Source organism: Lissotriton vulgaris, chromosome 3_1, assembly GCF_964263255.1.
Source record: "Lissotriton vulgaris chromosome 3_1, aLisVul1.2, whole genome shotgun sequence".
Classification (NCBI taxonomy): Eukaryota; Metazoa; Chordata; class Amphibia; order Caudata; family Salamandridae; genus Lissotriton; species Lissotriton vulgaris.
The window spans coordinates 1,089,419,054-1,089,443,752 of record NC_141689.1 but is presented as its reverse complement, the minus strand read 5'-3'; the positions used below and the strand labels follow the sequence as shown (position 1 = coordinate 1,089,443,752).

Below are 24,699 nucleotides of genomic sequence, written 5' to 3'. Positions count from 1 at the left end.
AGAACACATGCCCTGGGAACCAGATTGGCAGGGACCCAGGGCACATGAAGTCAAAAGTGCATCAGTAGTCTGACAAAAGGGAGGGGGGGGGGTGTTGTTACTGCAACAGAAACCTAGCTTCCTACAGGCAGGCATTACTGATAGCTGAACTTTTGACACTTGCAGCTTTCTTTGGCATTTTGTGGTCCTGAAGCTTAATATGAGGCTACCCATCTAGCCGTTGATGTCACTTCGTACGTCTTGGCACACATGGAGCGCTTTACCATGAGTGGGCACAGCAGGCACAGTCATTTTTGGGGGTCCTTTGGGTGCAGCAGGTGCAGTTCAGTCTTTGTTGCAGTCTCTCTTAGCTGGGTCCTGGGAGCAGCAGGATGGTCCTTCTTAGGACTTCTCAGCCCAATAGTGATCTGAGGACTGTGGGTCTGGAGCGGCACATTTATGCCATCTCATTTGTTGGAGGGGGATGGGGAGGGGAACAGGGCCTTACTAGCCAATGGGGCAATAGTTTCCACATGGCTAAGCTTTACATCACTTCCTGGGGATCTGGCAAGCATACAATCCAAGGATCCCTCTCTCTACTGAATCCAAGATAGTGCAAGCCTTCTTCCTGTTAGGCGCAATGGACACATTCCTGGGGTGAAACCCAGGATAAACCACAACTTCAGGAAAACTGGTTATACAATTGGCTTTCCATCTCAGGGGGAGATGCCAGACAGCCTACCTACACAAAGGAACAGACAGGTGAAAGTGTTATCACTATTTGCTTCACTGAAGACTTAGCTTCTTTGAAGCAGCGCCTTCTGCGGCCACTGCCCAGTAGTGATCCCGCTGGAGGTCACACCACATCCCTTCAGCAATTCTTTGTTCCCTGTTCCTGGTAGCGCTTCACACTTCCTAGCAGTGGGGCAGATGTTTCTGGTGACAACTGCTACAGACAGACAGGAAAGGCTACCAAAGGTTTGGGCAACAAATAGTTGTGACTAAACTCAGATTCATATTAACAATTACCTTAAATCCAATCTCAGCAATGCATGGGGTTTAATGTAAAAAATCATTTGCTACCTGGGGGCAAATGGAAGTTAACAGAGGGGTACTAGTGAAACCTAAATGTAAGGGCATTTGACCACAGGCTTTGCTACAGTGAAAATGGCAATTTTGCGTTTTCACTCTCAAGGCATGTTAAACATGCACTTTTTACTATTAAGCACTCTGTCTGATGGGCTACCAAGGCGTCCCCCTAAGGGTGGCTTATTAACGGAAGGTTTTAACCTGGCAAAAGGGTTTATCTTGACATGTCGAGCTGGCAGGGTAAAGCTTCCCGACTAGGCAGCAGAGGCAGGCCAAAATTCATGTTCACATCTTGCCACTCTAGTGGTGACATAATTAAATCAGCAGTCCACTGGTGACAGTTAACTTACTGCCCTGGGTACCTCTTATACAATAGATAAGTTAAAAGAGTTAATCAGGTATTAGACTATTGTACATGTTACTTGGGGGGGGGGGTGGCTTGGGGGAATGATTGGGATGATCTAACAAAAAGCGGTCCTTTCGTGTGTCCAACACAATGTTTGATTAGTATATTTAACATTCTAGATTTACAAACTGTGCTCTGAAAAACTGTTGCATGCTTATAGCACCCCAGGTTTTGCTGCATCGCTACACAATTTGCAAACACAGTCATATAAGCACGCCTTTTCAAATAAATCATAATGTGTGGGTACATACCTTATCTGTTATGGTTGCTATGTACCTCATACATTCTGAATCAGAGGGAAACTGGTTCACTTCCTTCACAAGGTAACGCACAACTTTCACATGACCCTAGAAAGTAAAATCAAATGTGAACCACCACAACTACACAGATTTTAAATGCAACTGGGTATTTAACTTTTTGTTAAGGTACTTGGGGAGTCGAGGGTGTCATTACGGATACACAAAGATTAAGTTAAATATCATCATCACTTTCTCTTTCAAGAGATACACATGCTTGCTTACTTTCCCCAGATGTTGGAGAACTGGTAATATATTAGATTAAAATTAATTCTGCTGCAGTTTCACATCAACGACTCAGTCAGTAGTTTGTTTTATCCACCTCTATAGGGCCTTCAGGCAATGCAACTCCAGGGCAGTTAAAACTTAGTGAGCAGTATTCTACGTGGATGCTATCATCTAACACTGATATTTCAGGGTTGCAACACTGAAAGTACAAGGAATATGCTACTTACCAGTATGCATCTGTTCTTGGCATGTAGGGCTGCTGACATTCATATCATATCTTGTGCATAGATCGCCGCCTAGTGTTGGGTCCGGATGATTGCACATGTTGTCTTGGAAGAATCTTCGAAGTATCACAAGATAGGTGACTCCTCCCCTGGACTACAGCGCGCATGGGCAGCCTTTCCATCCTCAGATTGTTTTTCGCCATTGTGGCAGAGATGGAGATAGTAAAGTAAGAGATGGCCATACCAGAGAGAATGCTGCAGCTGCTACAGGCACCGGGGAGGAGGGCAGGCGATATGAATGTCAGCAGCCCTACATGCCAAGAACAGATGCATACAGGTAAGTAGCATATTCAGTTTGAGGCATGTGGGCTGCTGAATTCATATCTTGTGCATAGACTGTATAGCAGTATCTCCTCTAGTGGTGGCTACCTGTGCCAGCTGCAGCAGTTTGAAAAAGAGTTTTGAGGACAGCCTGGCCTACAGCAGCTTGCTGTTTTGTTTGCACATCTACACAGTAGTGTTTTGTGAAAGTGTGTATGGTGGTCCTTGTGGCTGCCTTACAGATATCTTCAAGAGGAATATTTCCTAGGAAAGCCATGGATGCCCCCATTTTCCTAGTGGAGTGTGCTCTTGGGGGGACGGTTAAAGTGCGTTTTGCCTTTTGATAGCATATCTGAATGCATTTAACTATCCATCTGGCTATTCCTGATTTTGACATTGGAATCCCCTTGTGTTGTGGTGCAAAGGCAACACACAGTTGCTTTGTTTTCCTAAAGGATTTAGTTCTGTCCACATAGTAAAGTAGAGCTCTCTTTAAGTCTAGTGTGTGCAGGGCTCTCTCAGCTACTGACTGGATTTTGAAAGAACACTGCCAGTTCTATTGATTGGTTGATATGGAAATTGGATACAACCTTAGGCATGAATTTAGGGTTTGTTCTAAGAACCACCCTGTTGGCATGTACCTGCATGAAAGGTTCTTGAATAGTAAGTGCTTGTAACTCACTCACTCTTCTGAGTGAGGTGATGGCTACTAAGAATGCAACTTTCCACGTTAGGAATTGTAGTTTGCATGAATGTTAAGGTTCGAAAGGAGGGCCCATGAATCTGGTAAGCACTATATTGAGATTCCAGACTGGGGAAGGAGGGTGCCTAGGAGGAATCACCCTTTTTAAACCCTCCATGAAGGCTTTGATTGTTGGTATTCTAAACAGTGAAAGGTGTTGCCTGTTTTGAAGGTATGCTGCTATAGCAGCGAGGTGTAGCCGTATTGAAGAGTATGCTAAGTTACATCTTTGTAGGTGCAGCAGGTAACACAATGTTTTGTATTGAAGCATCTAAGGGGTTGATTTGGTTATTGGTGCAGTAAAAAAACAATTATTTTCCATTTAGCTGCATAGCACGCTCGTGTGGTTGGTCTTCTTGCCTCCCTAATGATATTCATGCAATCTGGGGGCAAGTGAAGGTATCCAAACCATAAGACCTCAGGAGCCAGATCGCTAGGTTCATTTGATTGGGATCTGGGTGTCTGATTTCTCCATGGTTCGGAGTTAGAAGATGAGGTGCAAGGTGCAGCCTTTGATGGGGAACTACTGAGAGTTCCAGGAACGTCGTGTACCATGGTTGTCTCGCCCATGTGGGAGCAACTAGGATTAGTGTGAGGGAGTGTTGCCACAGTTTGCGTACCACCAGCCGGATCAATGGTGCTGGGGGAAAAGCGTACGCAAATCTGCCTGACCAGTTCATCCATATTGCATTGCGCTGTGACAATGGATGTGGGAACCTGGCGGCAAAGTATTGGCATTTCGAGTTTTCTTTTGTGGCGAACAGGTCTATTTCTGGGTGACCCCACTCCTCGAAGAATGGCTGAGGGACCTGGGGGTGAATCTCCCATTCGTGTAATTGCTGGCTGTGCCTGCTGAGCAGGTCGGCAACTTGATTGTCCTTCCCTGGAAGGTGTTCTGCTAGGAGAAAAATGTTTTGGAGAATCACCCACTTCCAGATGCTTTGTGCCAGATGGGACAGCTGTGGAGAGTGCGTTCCTCCATGTTTCTGGATATAGTACATCGCGGTCATGTTGTCCGTCCGGATCAACACAGTCTTGCTTTACAAGTATTTCTGAAATGCTTTTAGGGCTAGGAATATCGCTAGCAACTCTAGTTGGTTGACATGCAGCCTTTTCTGTTTGTTTGTCCAGAGCCCATGTACTGTGTATTGAAGGAGATGGGATCCCCAGCCTGTCAGTAATGTGTCCGCTGTTAGTACTAGTTGTGGAACCGGCTCTTGGAACGGTCGCCCCTTGGAAAGGTTTTGTGTGTTCCATCATTGCAGAGAGTTGTGAGTGCGACTGTCTACCAACACTAGATCTTTTATTTGTCCTTGAGCCTGGTCCCACTGCCGTGCTAGGCATTCTTGCAATGGGCGCATTTGAAGTCTGGCATTGGGGACAATGAATATGCAGGAGGCCATCATGCCTATGAGTTGCATGAAGACTTGAGCTGGCAAAGAGTGTTTTGGCAGGAATTTGCGAATGAGTGTCTGCATACTGGCTAATGGCTATCCGTGCTGAGTTTGGATATGCCTTTACCACTAAGGTGTTTAGGGTGGCTCCCAGGTACTGCTGTATGTGGGACGGTTGCAGATGTGATTTTGTGTAGTTGATTGAGAATCCTAAGCTGTGTAGCAGCTGGATTGTTTGCGACGTGTGTGCTGCACATTGTTGGTACGATTTTGCTTGTATTAGCCAATCGACCAGGTAAAGGTAACACATGGACGTGCTGCCTCCTGAGATGGGCTGCCACTGTCGCAAAGCATTTTGTAAACACTCTTGGAGCCGTGGTAACCCCGAAGGGCAAAACCTTGAATTGGTAGTGTTGACCTTCTATTGTGAACCGGAGGTATTTTCTGTGGGTTGGATGGATGGGTATGTGGAAATACGCATCTTTGAGGTCCAGTGTTGCTAGGAAATCCCCCTGTTGTAGCAACGGGAGCACTTGTAGTAATGTTATCATATAAAAGTGCTCTGACAGTATGTATTGATTTAGGGGTCTGAGGTCCAATATTGGTCTGAGAGAGCCGTCCTTTTTGGGAATAAGCAAATATAGGGAGTATACTCCTGTCCCTTGCTGTTGGAAAGGGACTTGCTCTATGGCCCCCTTTTCTAGCATGCAGTTCACCTCTTATTGTAAAAGGGTGATGTGTTCACTGGACATTGGACGATGTCTGGGGGGTATGTTTGGTGGTGTAGAAGTCAGTTCTAGGCAGTAGCCAGACTGGATAATTTCTCTCACCCACCTGTCTGTGGTAATTGCATTCCAGACAGGTAGGAACTGTTGGAATCTGCCTCCGACCGGTGTCAAGTGGTCTGGAGGCAGTGTAATGAAGTCACTGTTTTGTGGCAGTGGAGGCTCTGGTGTTATTGCCTCCACGTCCTCTTCCCTTGGTATTGTTACCTCTGTAGCCTCCTCTGGTTGTGTTTTTGGTTAAGGAACTTTGTGTGTTACCTTTATATGAGGCCGTTGTTTGTGAGGTACGTCCTCTTGTATTCGCCCTGTACGAGGAGCGGCGAAAGGAGCCCCTATGTTGATGAAATTGTAATGCCCCCATTGATTTTGCCGTCTCGGTGTCCTTTTTCATTTTATCTAAAATGGTGTTGACAGTAGGGCCAAATAGAAAATCCTGATTAACTGGCTGGTTAAGGATAGTGGACTGCACCTCATTTTTAAAGCCAGAAATACGCAGCCATGCAGGTCTCCGGAGTAGAACGCTAGTGTTGATTGACCTAGCTGCAGTGTCTGCTGCGTCAAGCACGCATTTTCCCTCCTGTATGAGATCTTGGGCTTATGCTTTGAAAGGCTCAGGTAGGTGTTGCATCAGGGTCTCTAGCTGGTCGTAATGCGCTCCGTCATAACAAGCCAGTAGGGCTTGTGTATTAGCGATCCTCCACGAGTTGGAGGCTTGTGCTACTTTTTCCCTGATGCCTCTAGTATTTTTGACTCTTTGTCTGGGGGAGGTGCCTCCCCAGTGGTTTGGGAGTTGGCTCTTTCACGTGCGTTGGCCACTACCAGGGAATCAAGTGGTAACTGTCCTTTGATGTAAGTAGGGTCTGTAGGAGCTGCCCTATACTTTTTTTCTCTTCTGGGGTTGATTACCCTTGCCCTGGCTGTATCCTTAAATATGTCAGGTGCATGTTTCAGAACTCCCTTTAACATGGGAAGTGTTTTGACACTTTTTTCTGATGCAGGGAAGGTGTCAAACAAGAGGTCTTACTCAACAGGGTCGTTATGCATATCCACGTTGTGGACTGTGCAACCCTGTCTATGAGTTGATTAAAAACTACGGTGTCATCAGTAGGTGACGGCTTAGTAGGATAAGAGGACATATCAGGGATGGGATGGGTGTTGTACGGGTCAGTTGGCTCTTCCCATGGTTCCTGTGGTTCAGTGTCCTGTGGGAAGTCATATTGAGGCTGTGGCTCATCCCCTGTGTTACCCTTGTCATCCTCGTGATGAGAGGGAGAGTAAGGAATAAAAGGATTGAAAGGAGTAGTAGGTATGATAGGTTGAAAAGGAATGAAGGGTCTAGAAGGAGAAGTACCAAAGTCCTTTTTCTTCAGTGGAATAGGGGACTGAGGTTCAAAGTCCAAGGCCTCTTTTTCCTATGCAGGATGGTAACTTTACCAGCCTCTGGGTTGATATAAATTTTTGCTTGGTCGTCAGAGGGATCTGGGTGGAAGAGTTCTTCCTCAACAGTCCTGGGTTGAATGTTCGACTTTGGTTTATCGACGACATTTGGTTTAGCAGCCGATTTTTTCGGCTCTGGGCCTTTCTTCGGGTCGACCGCGACTTTCGGGTCGACGCGTTTTTTGTGCTCCGTAGGCTTCTTTGGAGGAGTGCCCTCTTCAGAGTCGATGTTCCTGTTCGGATTGACTGGAGACTTTGGTCTTTTTGGATGAGTGTGCTTTCCAGAGTCGATTGTCTTTTATGGATCGACTGGTGTCTTCGGAGCTGGTGTCTTCGGGCCGATAGGTCGTTCTGGCTTCGACGCGTGCTTAGGTACGGCTCTGGAACCTTCTTTGGGACAATGTCACTGGGCCCTGGGGTTTCGGAAGGTTTCGGTTTTGGAGCGGAGCCGGATGGCGGGGCAAGCAAAACTTTATGATCTTGGCTAAGGCCCTTTGGCGATGCCTTGACCGGAGCCAGTGTTAACGGGGTAGATGGTGTCAGGGGCAGGGTACTCACGATTTGCCCCGGTGGGATGTCATCGGAGTCCGAGTAGTCCTCTACGGTGACGATCTCTAGGTCCAAGTCTGGCACTTCTTGTAGATCTTGGTCATCATCGAAGATGTTGTTGTCCGGGTCTGGTACCTGTCGCTGCATTTCTTGCCTGGCGGCACGTCTGTTCCGAATAGTTTTCTTGGATCGAAAATGTGCGCATACTGGTCAGCTTTCCTCCTTATGGTCTGAGGAAAGGCACTTGTTGCATACCGAGTGCTTATCAGTATGTGGGAACTTGGAGTGGCATTGTGGGCACCTTTTAAACGGGCTTCTTTCCATCGACGGTCGGCACACGTGGCGTCGAAAAGGCCCAACGGCCCGCGACAACGACTGCTTGGAGATGGAAGTCTGGATCGAGTAGAGAGGTACCGAGCGAGAACAATACCTTCGAATCAAAGGCCTTTTGGCCTTCAGAAAAGTTTTGTTTTTGATTCCAAAGTTGGAGTATAGGAGTTTGCATCCGAACCCAATGGCGGAAAAAAACAATCTGAGGATGGAGAGGATGCCCATGCGCACTGTAGTCCAGGGGGGAGTCACCTATCTCGTGATACTTCGAAGACTCTTCCAAAACAACAAGTGCAATCATCCGGACCCAACACTAGGCGGCGATCTATGCACAAGATATGAATTCAGCAGCCCACATGCCTCGAACATTAAAGAAACTCTTTTGGGACCTGGCTAACGGCAATGAGATCAAGCATCCAACAGTCACATAGGAGATTTAGAGTTGTTGACTTAAATGTGACAATAAGTAACAGTCAATGAAGAAACGTCTTTGCTAATATTCCTAGTTCTTTCCTCCAGGTGAATCTTTATTGATGTCCTTAAGTCCTATGCACAAGACTATACTGGTGAAAAGTCATTTATTTTCATTTTAAAAATAAAAGTATTTACTTTAAAAGGCATCGGAATCAAGACTTACAGGGAAGATCTTTCATTACCCTTTAAGGATACAAAGAAAAAGAATGGCAACATAGACTGAAAGACTGGGAGAGCGGACACTCCAACAGAAAGGAATTTGCCATGTTTTTATAGAAAATAATGGATACTGGGTAGCATGAGACAATAAAAGTCCTTATTCATTTATCCAGGGAGATTGGAGGGCTGCCTAAGATTTTATGGAGGATGCACTGTAGGAAGCTGGCTCTGTATATACTATACCAAAGTAAGGTATACTGTGCACAGAGTCCAGTGGTTCCCCAAAGGTAGGCAGAGGTAAAAGTAGATAGCACCTTACTCTCTATTTGTGGTAGTGTGGGCGAGCAGTAAGGTTTTATCAGAAGGTAATGTTAAGCATTTATTGTACACACTTAGGCAAGACATGATTTCGCACACTCAAAGACTGAACTCTAATCAATTTGTTTAGTATACAAATATTATTTAGTTGTATTTTATTTCTAGAACCAAGCCAGCCTAGTTCAGGTAAGTGTCATAGTACTTTAAAAGAATAATGCAGTTAAATACAGTTTGAATGCAGTTGAATGCAATTGGATTGGTTACAGGCAAGTCACTTGTTGATAAACAGTTGGAATTACTTTTCAGTTACTATTGAAATTACTTTTAAAGTTAATGTTCAGATAACTTTTTAAGTTACTTTTTCTATTCTGTGATATGCCTAGATAGCACACTGGGACAATTTCTAGATAAAAGGTGAATACATCAGTTTTTCTAAGTATACAGTTTCTTAAGGTTTCATACAATTTTCCAACTCGACACAAAATATTTTTCACAAAAAGCAGTCAATGCAATCCTACGAGAGGACATTAAGTTATCAGTTTACTGGTAAGTACTTTGTTTTGGGAATTGGTTTTCTGGGGTTAGAACAAGGGTTCCCCCAGGGTCACAGGTGCTCTCCAAGAACACCCTCAGCAGCACTAGGGTGGTCGGGTGCAGAGTGCTGAGGACCAATGTTATCCAATGGGGGATAGGGGGGTTACGGTTGGTGGCTGCTCACGGGCAGGCCACAAGGTTGTGGGACCAAAGCTCCAGGAGTTAAGCTCAGGGCAAAGGGGGGTTCAAGGTATCCTCTAAAGTGCACCCACAGCGGTACAGGGGCGGCCAGGTGCAGGGTACTGTTTTGGCATCGGGTGCCCAGTTGTTTTCAATGGGGATTCACAGGTTGCAACAAACATTGCAGGCTCGGGGACGAAGATTTTCTGGTGGCGACCACTGGTTAGAGAGGTAAGTTGGGATGTTGAGGGATGCCAGGACATCGTTGGTTGGGCCTCCCAAGGCAGTGGGGCGTCTGGTGCAGGGGTGTCTTTTGGAAACTGTTTTTCCTTAGCGGCTCCTGTCAAGGGGATCCGCCAGAAAGGAGCTGCAGGCGTTGTCGAGAGACGTGAGGCAGGTCAGGGATCTCCAGATCCCAGGATCACCGTGAGACCTCATCGTGGTGTTTGGCCACTCTAACTCGGGCCGTGGGGTACAGAAAATTGCAGACTTGTGTATTTGGCAAGAGCCAGTCTGTTGATGAGCAAATCCAGTGCTCTCGTGAGACAAAGTCTGGTTGGGGAAGGCAGGGCAGGTCCTGCAGGTTCCAGGGAGGACTGCTGGCTGCAGGACCCAACGGGATTGTGCTGGAGCAGACTGGGGAGACTACTGGAACAAAGCGAACTAGAGTCCATCACACCTGCTCCATTCATCATGAGCTTGGCAGAAATTGCTATGAAGGATAAGTACTTTAAATTAGAATACACTGCATACCTTCAAATTGCTGGGACCAGCATGGGCAAGGTTTTCGTGCCAAGTTTGGCGAATCTATATGTACATCACTTTCAACAGGAAACCGTTTTAACATCTACGAACCTTTTTCATCAATCGCTTCGCACGTGGAAGCGATACATTGATGATATCCTTGTAATCTGGCGTGGCACGACAGAGGACCTCCTAAAATTCCATCAATGGCTTAATGTTCAGAATACATATTTGAGATTCACAGTTGAACATAATAAAACCCAATTGCCCTTTCTTGACCTATTGATCATCACAACACCGAATGGTCTAGAGTCTGAATTGTATAAGAAGCCAATGGCCAGGAACTCATTGCTCAGCTATGAGAGCGGTCATCCACGCTCGCTGAGGAACAATTTACCTTATGGACAATTTCTGAGGGTACAACGTAATTGTTCTAATAAAGTGGCATTTTAAAAACATGCACATAATTTAGAAAAACAGCAGCAAGCAAGAGGTTACCCTAGGAATATTGTTCGACAATCAAAAAAACGTGCCTCCAACAATCATCGTGAGTCGCTGTTGGAACCACGTACAGAAAAAGAAAAAACAAAATCGATTGACCTTTGTCAATACATTTAACATCAGATCGAATCAAGTACAGAAGATCGTACTAAAACATTGGTCAATCCTGAACACTGGAGGAGATCAAATATCACGTCCCCTTTTTGCATTCAAAAGTGGTTCCAATTTGAGAGACAAGCTTGTCCATACGCGACCAAAAAATAAGATCTCTCGGCCGGTGGGGACACTTTGGGACCTACCAGCAGTGGAGGGCCATCATCCATGCGGGACATGTGCAGCATGCCCACAGACTTCTAAATCTCTCTGTGTGGATATTGGCACCAATAGAGCTTGGCAGCAGCGTAGATTCACGAATTGCAACAGTCAGAATTTAATATACTTGATCACCTGCCCATGCCAACTGCGATACGTTGGCATGACAAGAAAAATAAAGCTACGGATTTCTGAGCACAAAAGCACCATTCGGTGCCGTAAGCAAGCGACGGGACTGACGGCCCACTTCTTAGAGGTTTGCCATGGGCCCACGGATTTCCTTTGGACAGTCTTGGAACAACCAGTCATACCTGAATATGTTGCTGACAATGCGAAATACCTATGTAAAAAGGAATAAAAATGGGTTTATAAATTGAACAGTGACAAGGTTGGCCTAAATGAAGACATACCGTGGATGTCCCTATAAGTATATAGGATTACGTAAGCAGCTATCTGGGTCACTTATTCTTATTGAAAATAATGATATGATGTACATTTGTCATTCTCAAATTCTGAATGGGCTCTGAAACAACGTACTAGATACTACTTCCGTGTCGCTGCATGATAATCCACTATATTGATATGTATTTGAGGACATGTCCTTTTATAAAATATACAACGCTTATCTAATTAGACATTGGGCATTTCATATCGAATATATGTGGGTTTTTTCACATAGCATTTGCAGTAATAGCGGTCCCTATCACAATAGAAAATACAACATATACTAATTTTAATCTGATTAACATCATATGAGAGTAGGAACATTTATTTGTCTCACGGTTATATTAGCTGTATGACAGTCAAATTTCACCACCGTGCATTTTTACATTGACAATGGGGGATTTCCTACCCATATCAGAGGGCAATGACTTGTTGAACTACAACTCCCATTACCTCATGGGAACTGGGTAGTCTTGGGCGCACGTGACTTTTCTCGCGTGTCTCTGATGGTTCATTTAAACTCTTATCTTTAGAATCAGCGATTCTTTACCACTACAATCTGATTCTCAATAATATTTTGTACATTAGGCGACTTGGGGACCCGCTGGGTAGTGCTTGAATTTATTTCAGTGGGAAGTCTCGAATCCACACTATACAGCACTGACTGGAAGAACCACAACTCCCATAAATACATGGGAGTTCTGTAGTCCTGGGCGCACGTGTTGTGTAGTCCTGGGCGCACGTTTCGCTCTCGCAACTGAACAGGCTGGATTGCAGATCCAGCGAATTGCAACCACATTCATTCTCATAAAAATTCGAGAGCTATAGGTGGTAGCCGATTTACCAACCCAATTGGTAATGTTTTGATTAATATCAGACTACAACTCCCATCATTACATGAGATTCTTGTAGTTCGTGGTCACGTGTTTCCGTATGTCACGTGACTAAGGGAACTTGTGACCTAAACAAATATGGCGAGGATACGTACACTGGTTCCCCCCAGTTTGCTCAGAGGGACGCCCGGTGTACCGACGGAAAGGTTGGTATTCATACGGCCCATCGTGTATACATATGGCTGGCAGTTTCGATTTTGAATCCATCGCCTTGAGTTGTGAGTAGATTTCTCTCATTTGATACAGGGACGAGTTTTCTATTACACTATCGCCTGTCCCGGGGGTCGTCTTTTCGCTACTTTCGCCAGCACTCACATGTAGTGGAACGATGGCCTGTTAACAATATTGCTGCTTTAGTGCGTGTTGGAAGCTTAATAGTTGCTCGCACATTTGGAATCGCTGCAAACTTGAACATGCACGCCTTGAACATGTTCTGATGCATTTTCACCATGTTCTTTGAGTAGCGTAGTTTTATGTGTGAACATTTTAGTTCATCATAAGGCCTACAACAAAACAACACTGATTGGTGCTGCTTTACCTTGGCAAGATCGCACTAATGAGAGGCTCCATATAGATATGGTAGTACTAAGGGGCTATTTGTCAACAACGCGATCTTTAAATTTATATACTTGTAAATATGAAATGTGAGTTTGTCTGTCTCATTTTGTCTTTTTTACCAGAGCGGTGCTCCACACACCTGAGCAGCACCCAGGTGGGGTGACGCAATTCCCTCCTACCAAATAGGTAAGCTAGATTCAGTAGGAGTACTGGGATGAATTACCACACTCTCGTGATACATTGTGTTAACTGCTCTATATGGTTAAACATAATAATGTTTTTACCTTTTTCTTTCATGTGGTTCTCTGTGTTTCTTGTTTGGGCACAACTTTTTCTACAGTATATTGGAGGAGACTGAGTAAGACCTGAAATCATACAGGTGATATACATCCTTTTATTATTATTGCAGTAGCTGTTATATCAAGGACCTGAAGAAAGCATTGGCATATTTTTGGCCACATATGCTGAAACATGTCGACCCTACTAGCATACAGATATTCTGTTAAATCTGTTAGTTTTTCGTATTGTTTTTTACTTTGGGAGAACAGAGAAATTATTAAAATTGTCTACCTCTACTCAATTCTATCCAATGTTATTAATTTCAAATTTTTTCACTATACACTCTTGCACTGCAATTCAGTTACCCCGCTGTATCGACTTTTTTCGGTACCACCCATTAGTAATAAAAGTTTTAATTTTTTCAGTTTTTACTGACTATCCGTCACAAAAACATCTAGTAATAACTGCATTATCTCCTGGGTTACGGAGAGCCCGAATGATGACTAGGGCGGTACCGAGTGGGAACTGATGGGCACTTTTTCCAACTCATGAAATTTAGTGCTTTTCTGTTGCACATTCGCACTAGCATTCTTTTGGTTTCCTTAGGTTGTGCCACACTACATTACACATTGTTGAACCCATTCTTTCCTTTTTTGACCTTCAGACATTTCTTTGCTGTGAATATGTATTATTAGGGCACGTGTCTGTGTTGTTCGTTAATCTTGCCCTTGGACCCTCACCCATCCGTTTGTTTTCATGACACAGGTTTGTGAGCCATATCGACCCTTCACTTTGTTCTGCCCCAAAATACGCAGCCTGCAATGGCAGTGTGTGTTTGTGAAGGTACAGGGCATCGAAGGGTGGCACAATATGTGCGGCAGCCTTTGGAGGCCTTCCTTGACCACAGTGCCCTTGGTACCAATAGTACTTTTTACAAGGGACTTACTTGTGGCCAGAGCTTTTCCAACTTAGGTGTGCAACAGTTCAGATTTAGGGAAAGAACAGGTCCTGGGTACCTGGTGGGCAAGAACCCAGGGCATACTTAGTCAAAGAGCATCAACCTCAGGCAAAAAGTGGGGGGGAACCATGCAAAAAAGGGCACTTTCCTACAGCCACTGGAGGAGAACTAAGATTATAAAGAAGTAACTTCATCTTTTCATGCAGGGGATCGACTAATAGTTGTAAGCACTGAAAGGAATAGCAAGCCCATCCCAGAAAAGAAGCGGAGGAATAATCAAGGGATCATTTCATTATTCAACAAAGTTATTTTAAGAAGCATGGTCCACCTATGCATCAGCCACAGAATGTGAATCAAGACAATTGTGCCTTATAACGTATAGGCCTATGTCTAAATCTCAGCTTTACATATTTTCTGAAAAGAGAACATTCCCCTTAAGAGATGCTTTGCTGCTTGTAAAAAACCTAATTCCAGGCTGGTAGTGTCTAATAAGGCATTTGTTAACAGTGAAATACAAGGCAGTATTCCCTGGATATGCATTGTTTAGCAGAGGCTTGACCATACCATTGGCTCCATAATTCACAAAGAAATGACCCAAGATGAAAATAAGTTACTTATCGTAACTTATCCAGTATTAGTATCTTTTATAGATTCACATGCTTGATTCATTCACCGTCATCGAGATGAGTCCCACAGTAAAAAAAAATCAAGCAGTATTTAACAAACATCATGGGCTATAATGGCCCAAGGCCATGTTATTGATAGCCTATCTATGTCCTTTTTATTTTTTATTTTATTTGGTTATTTTGCAATATGCAGAGGTCGCAGCCCCACCATGGCCAGAGAAATGTATGTTCAGCCTGTGACAATAACCATCTTTCAAATATGTAACACCCACCAAACACGTAGGTGACAAACGAAAAACTTACAGGTAGGTTCCGGTCTCTATATTCGTACAAGAGGTATATTCGTCATAGTGTGCCACATTAAATACATACATGAACATATTTTTGAACTTACAGTGGGGATATACCAGCACATAAAAACAAAGCGATTCAGACTTGGGGTCTAACTCGGGAAAGGGGGGAAAGTCGATACCAGGGTAATCTGCTCATCAGGTCCAAATTTTGCAATGTTTAGCGGGGCATCCTCTGGCCTCAAAATCAGCAATCTCAGCTCCCATACATTTATCTAGTTCAATATTCCATTTGCCCAATGTCGGGGCGATGTTGCCTTCCACATTTGCGCTATATCCCACTTGGCCACTGAGTGCTAAAACAAGAGGTGTTGCTTATATCCTTTCCACGAATGTCTTCTGTGGAATGTAACAAAAAGGCGAAGGTCGAGTGGGAGACCCCATGACAACACTTGGAGACATGCACAAATTCAGCTCCAAAACTGCCATAACACCACGCAGCTCCAAACCGTGTGTAAAAATGACCCGTCCTCCCTATCACACCTCAGGCACATGGGGGACTGAATAACACCCATCTGCCATAGGCATACCCTAGTGTAGTATACGTGATGTATGCACCTGAATTGGATAAGCCGAATGCACATAGATACCGCCGCACCCCTAGGGCTGGCGATGGCTTCAGCCCAATCGTAGTCTGTGATTTCAGATATATCAGCTTGCCATGCAAGACGTGGCTTGTCCAGTGTGGTAGGTGTACGAGTTGTCAGTGTCTAATAGAGCTGTTTGATTTTGTGAGGTCCTAGGTCTCCTGTAAGCAACCGGCCCTCTAAGGGATGAAACTCCGGGAGGGATTTTAATATGTGGCTCTGGGGTAGAAGTGCATGTCGGAGTTGAAGAAACTTGTAGAATTGTTTGTAAAGACTTCAGTTGGAGCTTAGACTTGCACATGCCCATCTCAACTGATACTCGAGGCTTCTTTTGAATCAGCCGCTGCTTTGCCTCGAGAGAGCGGTCCGCGCAATAACTGGACGTCATCGCTTGTGGAAGACCAAAACGAACGTGTCTGACGCGCACTGACATCGGTTTCTAGGCAGCGTTTTCTGGGGGCAAGTGACGCACACATCCGTCGTGCAAGAACCCCGGGTAATGAGAAGGTGACGCTGCTCGTCATCACGCGAGACTGCGCGCATCACGCCGACATGGAAGCCATGTTGGGTGTATTTTGCCGAGTTATATCCAACGCGTGTTCCATCAGTGACATGCACACTGCGGCCTCACACAGTTTGTTTCTGTGCATGTTAAATATGATTGTCTTGGCGCTATCGATGACACGTTGTGGGCCTGAACTTATTTTGGCGGCAAATGCGGACTTAGTGTGTCACAGTGGACAACAGTGACACGCACACTTGGGAAACAAGAGGGTAATCGGTCATTTCATTTATTAGCGTGTTACTGCTGTGGCACGCTCACAATCAAGTACTATTTCTGTGACACGCACGCTGGAAGGTGGAGTCATCGGAGAAGTGTTTAATTTGTAATGCTAAAAGAACTGTGGTAGAATAACCTCACTTTTTTTTTATTTACATTTATTTTACATAGTTTTTCATTACTATTCAAGGAAGCGTCCTACAGCAATATTTTAACTGAACTTATATAGTTTGAATCTTTTGTCTTTGATCTCCTACAGTAGTGTGCTGTTTTATTGATGAGATTAAGTGTTGTATGGGCTACTTACCTTAAGCCTTTATATCCATTGTAGGAGAGTAGGGTCTGCAATCCTATGATCACCCAGATTTTTTGCTTTTGTTTCACTGGTTTACGACTTTCTCTGGCTGTGGGCCTGCCAATCAGACCCACAGCCTAGCTGTTCTCTCACTAAATTGACATGTGTACCTTAGGTGCATTATCCAATTGGAACTAGGCCACCTTATCAGACCCTGTAACTCAGGGCATAGGTGTACCCAGGGCCTACCTGGGGCTGAAGCATGTATTATGCCACCCCTGGATGGCCATCTAAATTTGACACAACTGGCTGCACGACAGCTGGGGCAAGGTGGTGTAATCACCCTTTGCTTTAGATATAGTATACCTATATCTAACCCTAAAAATGGACACACAGATTCCTATCAGTCACTCCTATGGCAGGCCTTGACAATCCTGAAGGCAGAGTGCTTGGAATCGTGTGAAATGGTGCGCTGGCATGAGCTGAGCCCGTTTGCAGCTTGCGGAACCAAGTCCTAATAGCTGTTCCATGATAACGCATACCATATACTCTTAAGTGCATTATAATCCTCGCGGTTAAATGCTATCTTTGGAATTGCTTTATCAAAACATGTCGAGTAAGGTGTCATACGAATTGGAATACTAACCCCTCGCCAATTCTGGCGACGGGGTTAGCATTCCACCCTTCTAGAGGGACACGACATGTATGTAACTGTGAACCCCGGTTAAAGTTAACTGAAGCCTCAGCTCCACAAAATGGATGCTGCCACCACAGACACGAGTCTGACCTCCTGCTGCTGGGAGTCCTTTCTCATCTTACTTTTTTGCGTGATGAAGTCAAGCAGGTTGGATATTTTGGACTTTTTTGAGATTTTACACCATTGCTATTGCTTAGTGTTGTTGCTCCTTGCTCTTTTGAGAATTGAAAATTGTATTTCACATTTTCACCTCCAAACTTAAACGGTTCAGCCATGTGGGTAGGTGCCTGGTCGGATTGTTCGTTCCTGGTTGACTCTTCTATATTGCTTTTATTCCCTTCATCTTTTTTCCCTTTTGCTGCCAACCTTCTTTTTGCTTTCTGTATTCGAGATTGTCGAATTTTTCCTGACCGCATTTTAAACTGCAATTTTCCGGAATTTTGTCTTTTCCTGCTCCTATCCTGCGTTGTCTTTCCCTGGAATCCCCAAGCCCGTCTGCCGCCTACGCGACAGCTGCCGTCGGGGGAGTACACTTGGGAAAATGAACGGGGATTGGATGGTTGGGTAGATAGCTTTTTGGCAAGGAACGTAAAAATATAATTCTATGTTACAGCAAATGGACTCAGTATGAATGGATGATTCCGCTATCTCGACCCGCCTTTGTGTCTTGTTATGTCTTATTAGTCCATCAAAATGTACCTTTCTCATAGGTATCACTCTCCAGCCCTTTTGCTCTGGTACCAAAATGAATATGCTACTTACTAGTATGCATCTGTTCTTGGCATGTAGGGCTGCTAACATTCATATCTTAGCATTAGATCGCCGCCTAGTGTTGGGTCCGGATGATCGCACATTGTTGTCCTGGAAGAGTCTTCGAAGTATCCTGAGATAGGTGGCTCCTCCCCTGGACTACAGTGCGCATGGGCATCGGCTCCATCCCCAGATTGTTTTTCGCCATTGTGGCAGAAGATGGAGTGAAAAGTGTAAGTGATGTCCATGCTAATGATTGAATACAATAGTATATCTGCAGCTGCGACAGGCACCGGGGAGGAGGGTGGGCGATATGAATGTTAGCAGCCCTACATGCCAAGAACAGATGCATACTAGTAAGTAGCATATTCAGTTCGAGGCATGTGGGCTGCTAAATTCATATCTTAGCATAGAATACATAGCAGTCCCTCCATCAGCGGCGGTTGCCCGTGCCAGCTGCAGAAACCTGAAAAAGTGTTTTGAGAACAGCCTGTCCTACAGCAGCTTGCTGCTTGGAATGCACGTCAACACAGTAGTGTTTTGTAAAGGTATGTGGTGTAACCCACGTGGCTGCTCTGCAAATGTCCTCTAAAGGAATGTTCCCTAGGAAAGCCATGGATGCCCCCAATTTGCGTGTGGAGTGCGCCCTTGGGGGTATTGTTAAAGTGCGCTTGGCCTTGTGATAACAAATTTGGATGCACTTAACAATCCATCTGGCTATTCCTGCTTTGGAAATCGGGTTGCCTTTGTGTTGTGGTGAGAAGGCAACAAAAAGCTGTTTTGTTTTCCTAAAGTGTTGTGTCCTGTCTATGTAGTACATCAACGCCCTCCGTACGTCTAACGTATGGAGCATTCTTTCCGCCACCGTTTGTGGGTTTTGGAAGAATGCCGGCAAGTCTATAGTTTGGTTGAGATGAAACTGTGACACCACCTTTGGAAGGAATTTGGGGTTAGTACGTAGCACTACCCTATTTGGATGAATTTGAATGAATGGCTCTTGTATTGTGAGCGCTTGTAGCTCACTAACACGCCTCAGTGACGTAATAGCAATCAGGAAAGCTACTTTCCACGTTAGGAATTGTAGTTCACACGAGTGCAGTGGCTCAAATGGTGGTCCCATCAGTCTGGTGAGGACCACATTGAGGTTCCACACCGGAGCTGGCGGTGTTCTTGGGGGAATGACTCGTTTCAGACCTTCAAGGAAAGCTTTAATGGCAGGCACTCTGAAGAGAGAGAGATGCTGCCTATTCTGAAGGTAAGCTGCGATGGCGGATAGATGTATCCGAATAGAAGTGAACGCTAGCTTGCACTTGTAAAGATGCAACAGATAGCAAATGATGTTAGGGATAGATGCATCTAGCGGGTTGATGTCATTGGTCGTGCAGTAAATGACAAAACGCTTCCATTTTGCCGCATAGCATGCTCTGGTTGTTGGCTTCCTTGCCTCCTTGATGATGTCCATGCATTCAGGAGGTAGGTTGAGGTATCCAAACTCTAAGACTTCAGGAGCCAGATCGCCAGGTTGAGCTGTTGCGGATCTGGATGCTGAATTTCTCCATGGTTCTGCGTCAAAAGCCTGGGCGTGAGGCGCAGTCTTTGATGCGGTACCACTGAGAGTTCGAGGAACGTGGTGTACCAGGCCTGGCGCGCCCACGTTGGAGCAACTAGGATGAGTGTCATCGAGTGTTGCCTTAGTTTTTTCGCCACCAGTGGTATCAGAGGTGTCGGCGGAAAAGCGTACGCAAATTTGCCTGACCAGTTCATCCATATCGCATTGCCCTGCGATTGCGGGTGTGGGAACCTGGCAGTGAAGCTTTGGCATTTTGCGTTCTCCCTTGTGGCGAACAGGTCTATCTCTGGATGACCCCACCTTTGGAAGTACGGCTGGAGTACTGATGGATGTATCTCCCACTCGTGCATTTGATGGCTGTATCTGCTGAGCAGATCCGCCATCTGATTGTCCTTCCCTGGGAGGTGTTCTGCCATGAGGAAGATGTTCCTCTGAATGGCCCACTTCCACATGCTCTGAGCCAGATGAGACAGCTGCGGTGAGTGGGTGCCCCCCTGCTTCTGGATGTAGTACATCGCGGTCATGTTGTCCGTCCGGACTAACACCACTTTGTTGCACAGATGTACAATGAAGGACTTGAGCGCCATGAAGATCGCCATCAGTTCTAGATAGTTGATGTGCATCTTCTGTTGCTGCGTCGTCCATAGTCCCTGCACTGTGAAATTGAGCAGATGAGCTCCCCATCCCTGGAGAGATGCGTCCGTTGTCAGGATAATCTGTGGCACTGGCTCCTGGAACAGTCGGCCCTTGCAAAGGGTGTGTGGAGTCCACCAATGCAGAGAGTCGTATGCCCGACTGGTAACCAACACTAGGTCTGTTAATTGTCCCTGAGCCTGTGTCCACTGATTTGCTAAGCACTCCTGGAGCGGGCGCATATGCAACCGTGCGTGAGGGACTATGAAGATGCAGGAGGCCATCATGCCTATCAACTGCATGAACACTCTCGCTGGAAGTGAGTGTTGTGGTCTGAACTTTTGGATTAGAGACTGCATGCTCTCTATCCTGACTTGGTTTGGTTGAGCTTTGGCCGTCAGGGTATTGATTGTCGCACCTAGAAACTGCCGGACATGTGCCGGCTGAAGATGCGACTTTGGGTAATTCAACGAGAAACCCAAGTCGTGAAGGAGGTGAATGGTAGTCGACATGTCTGCGGCGCACTGTTGTTCCGACTTGGCTTGAACAAGCCAGTCGTCCAGGTAGGGGTAGACATGGATGTTCTGCCTCCTGAGGTGCGCTGCCACTGTCGCCAGGCACTTGGTAAACACCCTTGGGGCCGTGGTGACTCCGAAGGGTAGGACCTTGAACTGATAATGCCTGACTTGGATTGTGAACCTGAGGTATTTTCTGTGGGACGGGTGTAGTGGAATGTGGAAATAAGCATCCTTGAGGTCTAAGGTTGCTAAGAAGTCCCCTTGGTTTAACAAGGGAAGAATCTGTTGCAGTGTAAGCATATGGAAATGTTCTGACAGTATATACAGGTTGAGGGGACGGAGATCCAGAATTGGTCTGAGAGATCCGTCCTTCTTAGGAATAAGGAAGTACAGGGAATATACCCCCGTGCCTTCCTCCCCCACTGGCACAAGCTCGATTGCTCCTTTTTGCAGCATCACCACCACTTCCTGCTGCAATAAGTGCAAGTGCTCTGCGGACATAGGCCTTTGCCTTGGTGGAATGTTGGGTGGAGTGGATTTTAACTCTAGACAATAACCGTACTGGACAAGTTGTCGCACCCACCTGTCTGTGGTGATGTTGAACCAGACGGGCAGGAACTGCTGTAGTCTCCCCCCGACAGGTGTTAAGTGGTCGGGGGGCAGTGACAGGGAGTCACTGTTTGCTTGGGGTAGAGGAGCGTGAGTTGTTGTTCCCTCTGCCGCGTCCTCTGGTGCTGTTTCCTCTGTAGCCCCCCTTGTTCTGTTTGGGGTACGAGGATTGTGCTCCACCTCTAGAGAATTGTGACTGCTGACCCATTTGTCCTCTGGTGACTCCACGTGCACCTGAGCGACGAAAAGTATTGCCACGAAACTGTTGTGATTGAAGGGCCCCCATAGATTTGGCAGTTTCGGTGTCTTTTTTAATTTTTTCTAGGGTGGTGTCAACATCTGGACCAAACAGTCTATCAGGATTGACTGGTTGATTAAGTATGGTTGTCTGAATGTCAGATTTAAACCCCGATATGCGGAGCCAGGCCTGTCGTCTCAGCATGACGCTAGTGTTAATGGTCCTAGCAGCTGTGTCCGCGGCATCAAGTGCACACTTTATGGCCGCGTTGGAGATCAGTTGTCCTTCCTGTATAATCATTTTGGTGCCCTCTTGAAACTGTGGAGGCAGGTGTTGCACAATTTGCTCTAGGGTGTCGTAATGCGACCTATCATAACGTGCCAATAGTGCCTGTGTATTTGCAATACGCCAGAAATTGGCAGCCTGCGCAGCTACCCTTTTGCCTCCTGCCTCTAGCACTTTGGACTCTTTATCCGGGGGAGGAGCTTCACCCGTTGTTTGGGAGTTGGCCCTCTTTCGGGCATTTGCGACCACCAGGGAGTCAAGCGGCAACTGTCCCCGAATGTATGCAGGGTCTGCAGGTGCTGGTCTGTACTTTTTTTCAATATGTGGATTGACCACCCTCGCCCTGGTAGGCTCTTTAAAGATGTCCGCCGCATGCTTGAGGACCCCTTTGAGCATAGGCAGTGTTTTTACAGTTCTTTCAGAAACTGAAAAAGTGTCAAATAGAAAATCCTCTTCAACAGGGTCAGCATGCATGTCCACATCATGATTAGCAGCTGCCCTTTCAATGAGTGCATGGAAACCCGCAGAATCCTCTGTTGGGGATGCACGTGTACTGAAAGGCTGTGGGTCTTGTCCCACATTATGGGTGTCTTGGTCACCAAAGTCATCATATGAATCCGGCTGTGCATCTGGTTCATTGACTGGGAAAGTGTATTGGTCATCTTCACCATATCCCTCACCGTCAGAGGGGTCTGGAGACGGAGTTGGGCTCCCTCTTAGAGGGGACTGGATAGGTTCCATGAGGCCTGAGGCGTCCTGTGGATACTTTTTCTTCTTCAGGGGGATGACATAGGAGTCCACCGGCTGTGAAGTTATCTTCCTTTTGTAAAGGGTCAATTTGCCTGTATCAGCGTCGATAAAACACTCTGAATTCTCTTCTGAGTCGAGTACTCGACCTGAAAGTGCCCCTGCCGTTGAAGAATCCGACTTCTTTGGTGTTGATTTTGTTGAGAAGGCCTTCGGCGCCTCTTTTGGCGGCAGAAGGAAGAGGAGTTTACTGGCAGACTTGACCGGAACGTCTATCGCCTTCTGTGGCGATGGCGTCGGCACCGACGAAGCAGCGGCTTTCTCCCTAATTCTTTGTAGTGAAGAAGCGACGAGGGACGTTTCATTCACAGTGGCCTTTGGCACCGACGAGGAATCCTTGACCTTGACTTCGGATCCGACGTTCTGTTGGCCCTTCTGAGTCTTGGACGATGATGCTGCGTCCGCCGACCCAGAGGCCCTGGATCGATGCGCAGATGTGCCAGCCTTCGATCCGTGTGACTTCGACGGCTACGTTTCTACCACGCGTCCGACCAACGTCCCAGTTGGAGTCGGAGCCGTGCCGCTGTCTTTGGCGGGCTTTGCCGGCGTCGCAGCGGTTGACCTGTGCGTTCCGCCCTTTTTAGAGGATCCCCCCTCTGGCACCGATTTCGACACTGTGGAATCGACAGATTTCTTCGATCTCTGTGGACCGGAGGTCGAGGGAGTCGATGAAGCAGCGTTTTTATTTGTTTTTGGTGGTACGGCCGCCATCTTAGGGACGCTGGAGTCCTTAAGTTTCAGTTTCGTTTTCGGTTCGGCCATTTTAGGTGTAGTCGATACCGTAGGTTTCAGTTTCGGTTTTGATACCGTCTGCGCAGCAAGTATGTCCGTGGCCGGGCCTGAAGGCGGGGCCGTGGCTTGCGCGACGGGGTCTTGGGTAAGGCCGACAGGCGATCCCGTGACCCGTTCTGTATGTCCGTAAACTTCGGGGCATAGCTCATCCCCTGAGCTATCTTCCGCGGCCCCATAAACCTCTTCGGCGTCCCCTACCTCGTCGACGTTTTCAAGGCCTTGATCCACGACTCCGTCGTCGTCTTCCGGATCCTCCTCGACCTCCGTCTCGGGCGGGGAGATTTGAAGATGATGGCTCTGGTCCTCCTCTTCTTGCTCGTCAAAGAAGTCGTCCGGTTCCGGGGCCGTTTGGTGGGCCTCAAGTCGCACCGCGCGCCGAATCTTGAGTGTCTTCTTGGACCTGAAACTTGCACAGGCCCTGCAGTTTTCTTCGTTATGGTCTGGTGAAAGGCATTTGTTACAGACCGGGTGCACGTCTATATGTGGGTATTTGGCCCCACAGAGCGGACAGAGCTTAAACGGACTCCGCTCCATGCTGGAAAAGTTTCTGTCGAGTCGCGATGAGAAGGCCTCGATGTCCGAAGAGCAAAACTCCGCTGATTCCGGCTCCGAGAGACGGAAGAACTCGAGACCGCACGCAAACAATACCGACGTAATAAATACAAGGCCTTTTGGCCGAATAAAGTTATGTTTTCTCGGTTCCGACAGAGAGACGTCGAGACCGCATCCGAACCCAATGGCGGAAAAAAACAATCTGGGGATGGAGCCGATGCCCATGCGCACTGTAGTCCAGGGGAGGAGCCACCTATCTCAGGATACTTCGAAGACTCTTCCAGGACAACAATGTGCGATCATCCGGACCCAACACTAGGCGGCGATCTAATGCTAAGATATGAATTTAGCAGCCCACATGCCTCGAACACTAGGTTGGCTGGGCTAGTACCATACAAGTGCCAGTAATTTCTGCCGCCCCTCTTGATTCTGCCGTCCCCTTAGACCCTTGAACCCCGTTCCTTTGCCACTCCTT

The 24,699-nt window shown here is 46.4% G+C and overlaps 1 protein-coding gene across 19 annotated transcripts in view; it reads right to left on the bottom strand.

The window, feature by feature from the left end:
* LOC147727467 (ankyrin repeat domain-containing protein 17-like) overlaps positions 1 to 24,699 on the bottom strand; it is a 1,323,072-nt gene that overhangs the window by 468,831 nt on the left and 829,542 nt on the right. For all 19 annotated transcript variants that reach the window (XM_086961534.1, XM_086961542.1, XM_086961537.1 and 16 more), the window contains one exon: positions 1,726 to 1,821. In XM_086961534.1, the coding sequence (XP_086817660.1) occupies positions 1,726 to 1,821 (96 nt within the window). The remainder of the gene's footprint in view (positions 1 to 1,725; positions 1,822 to 24,699) is intronic.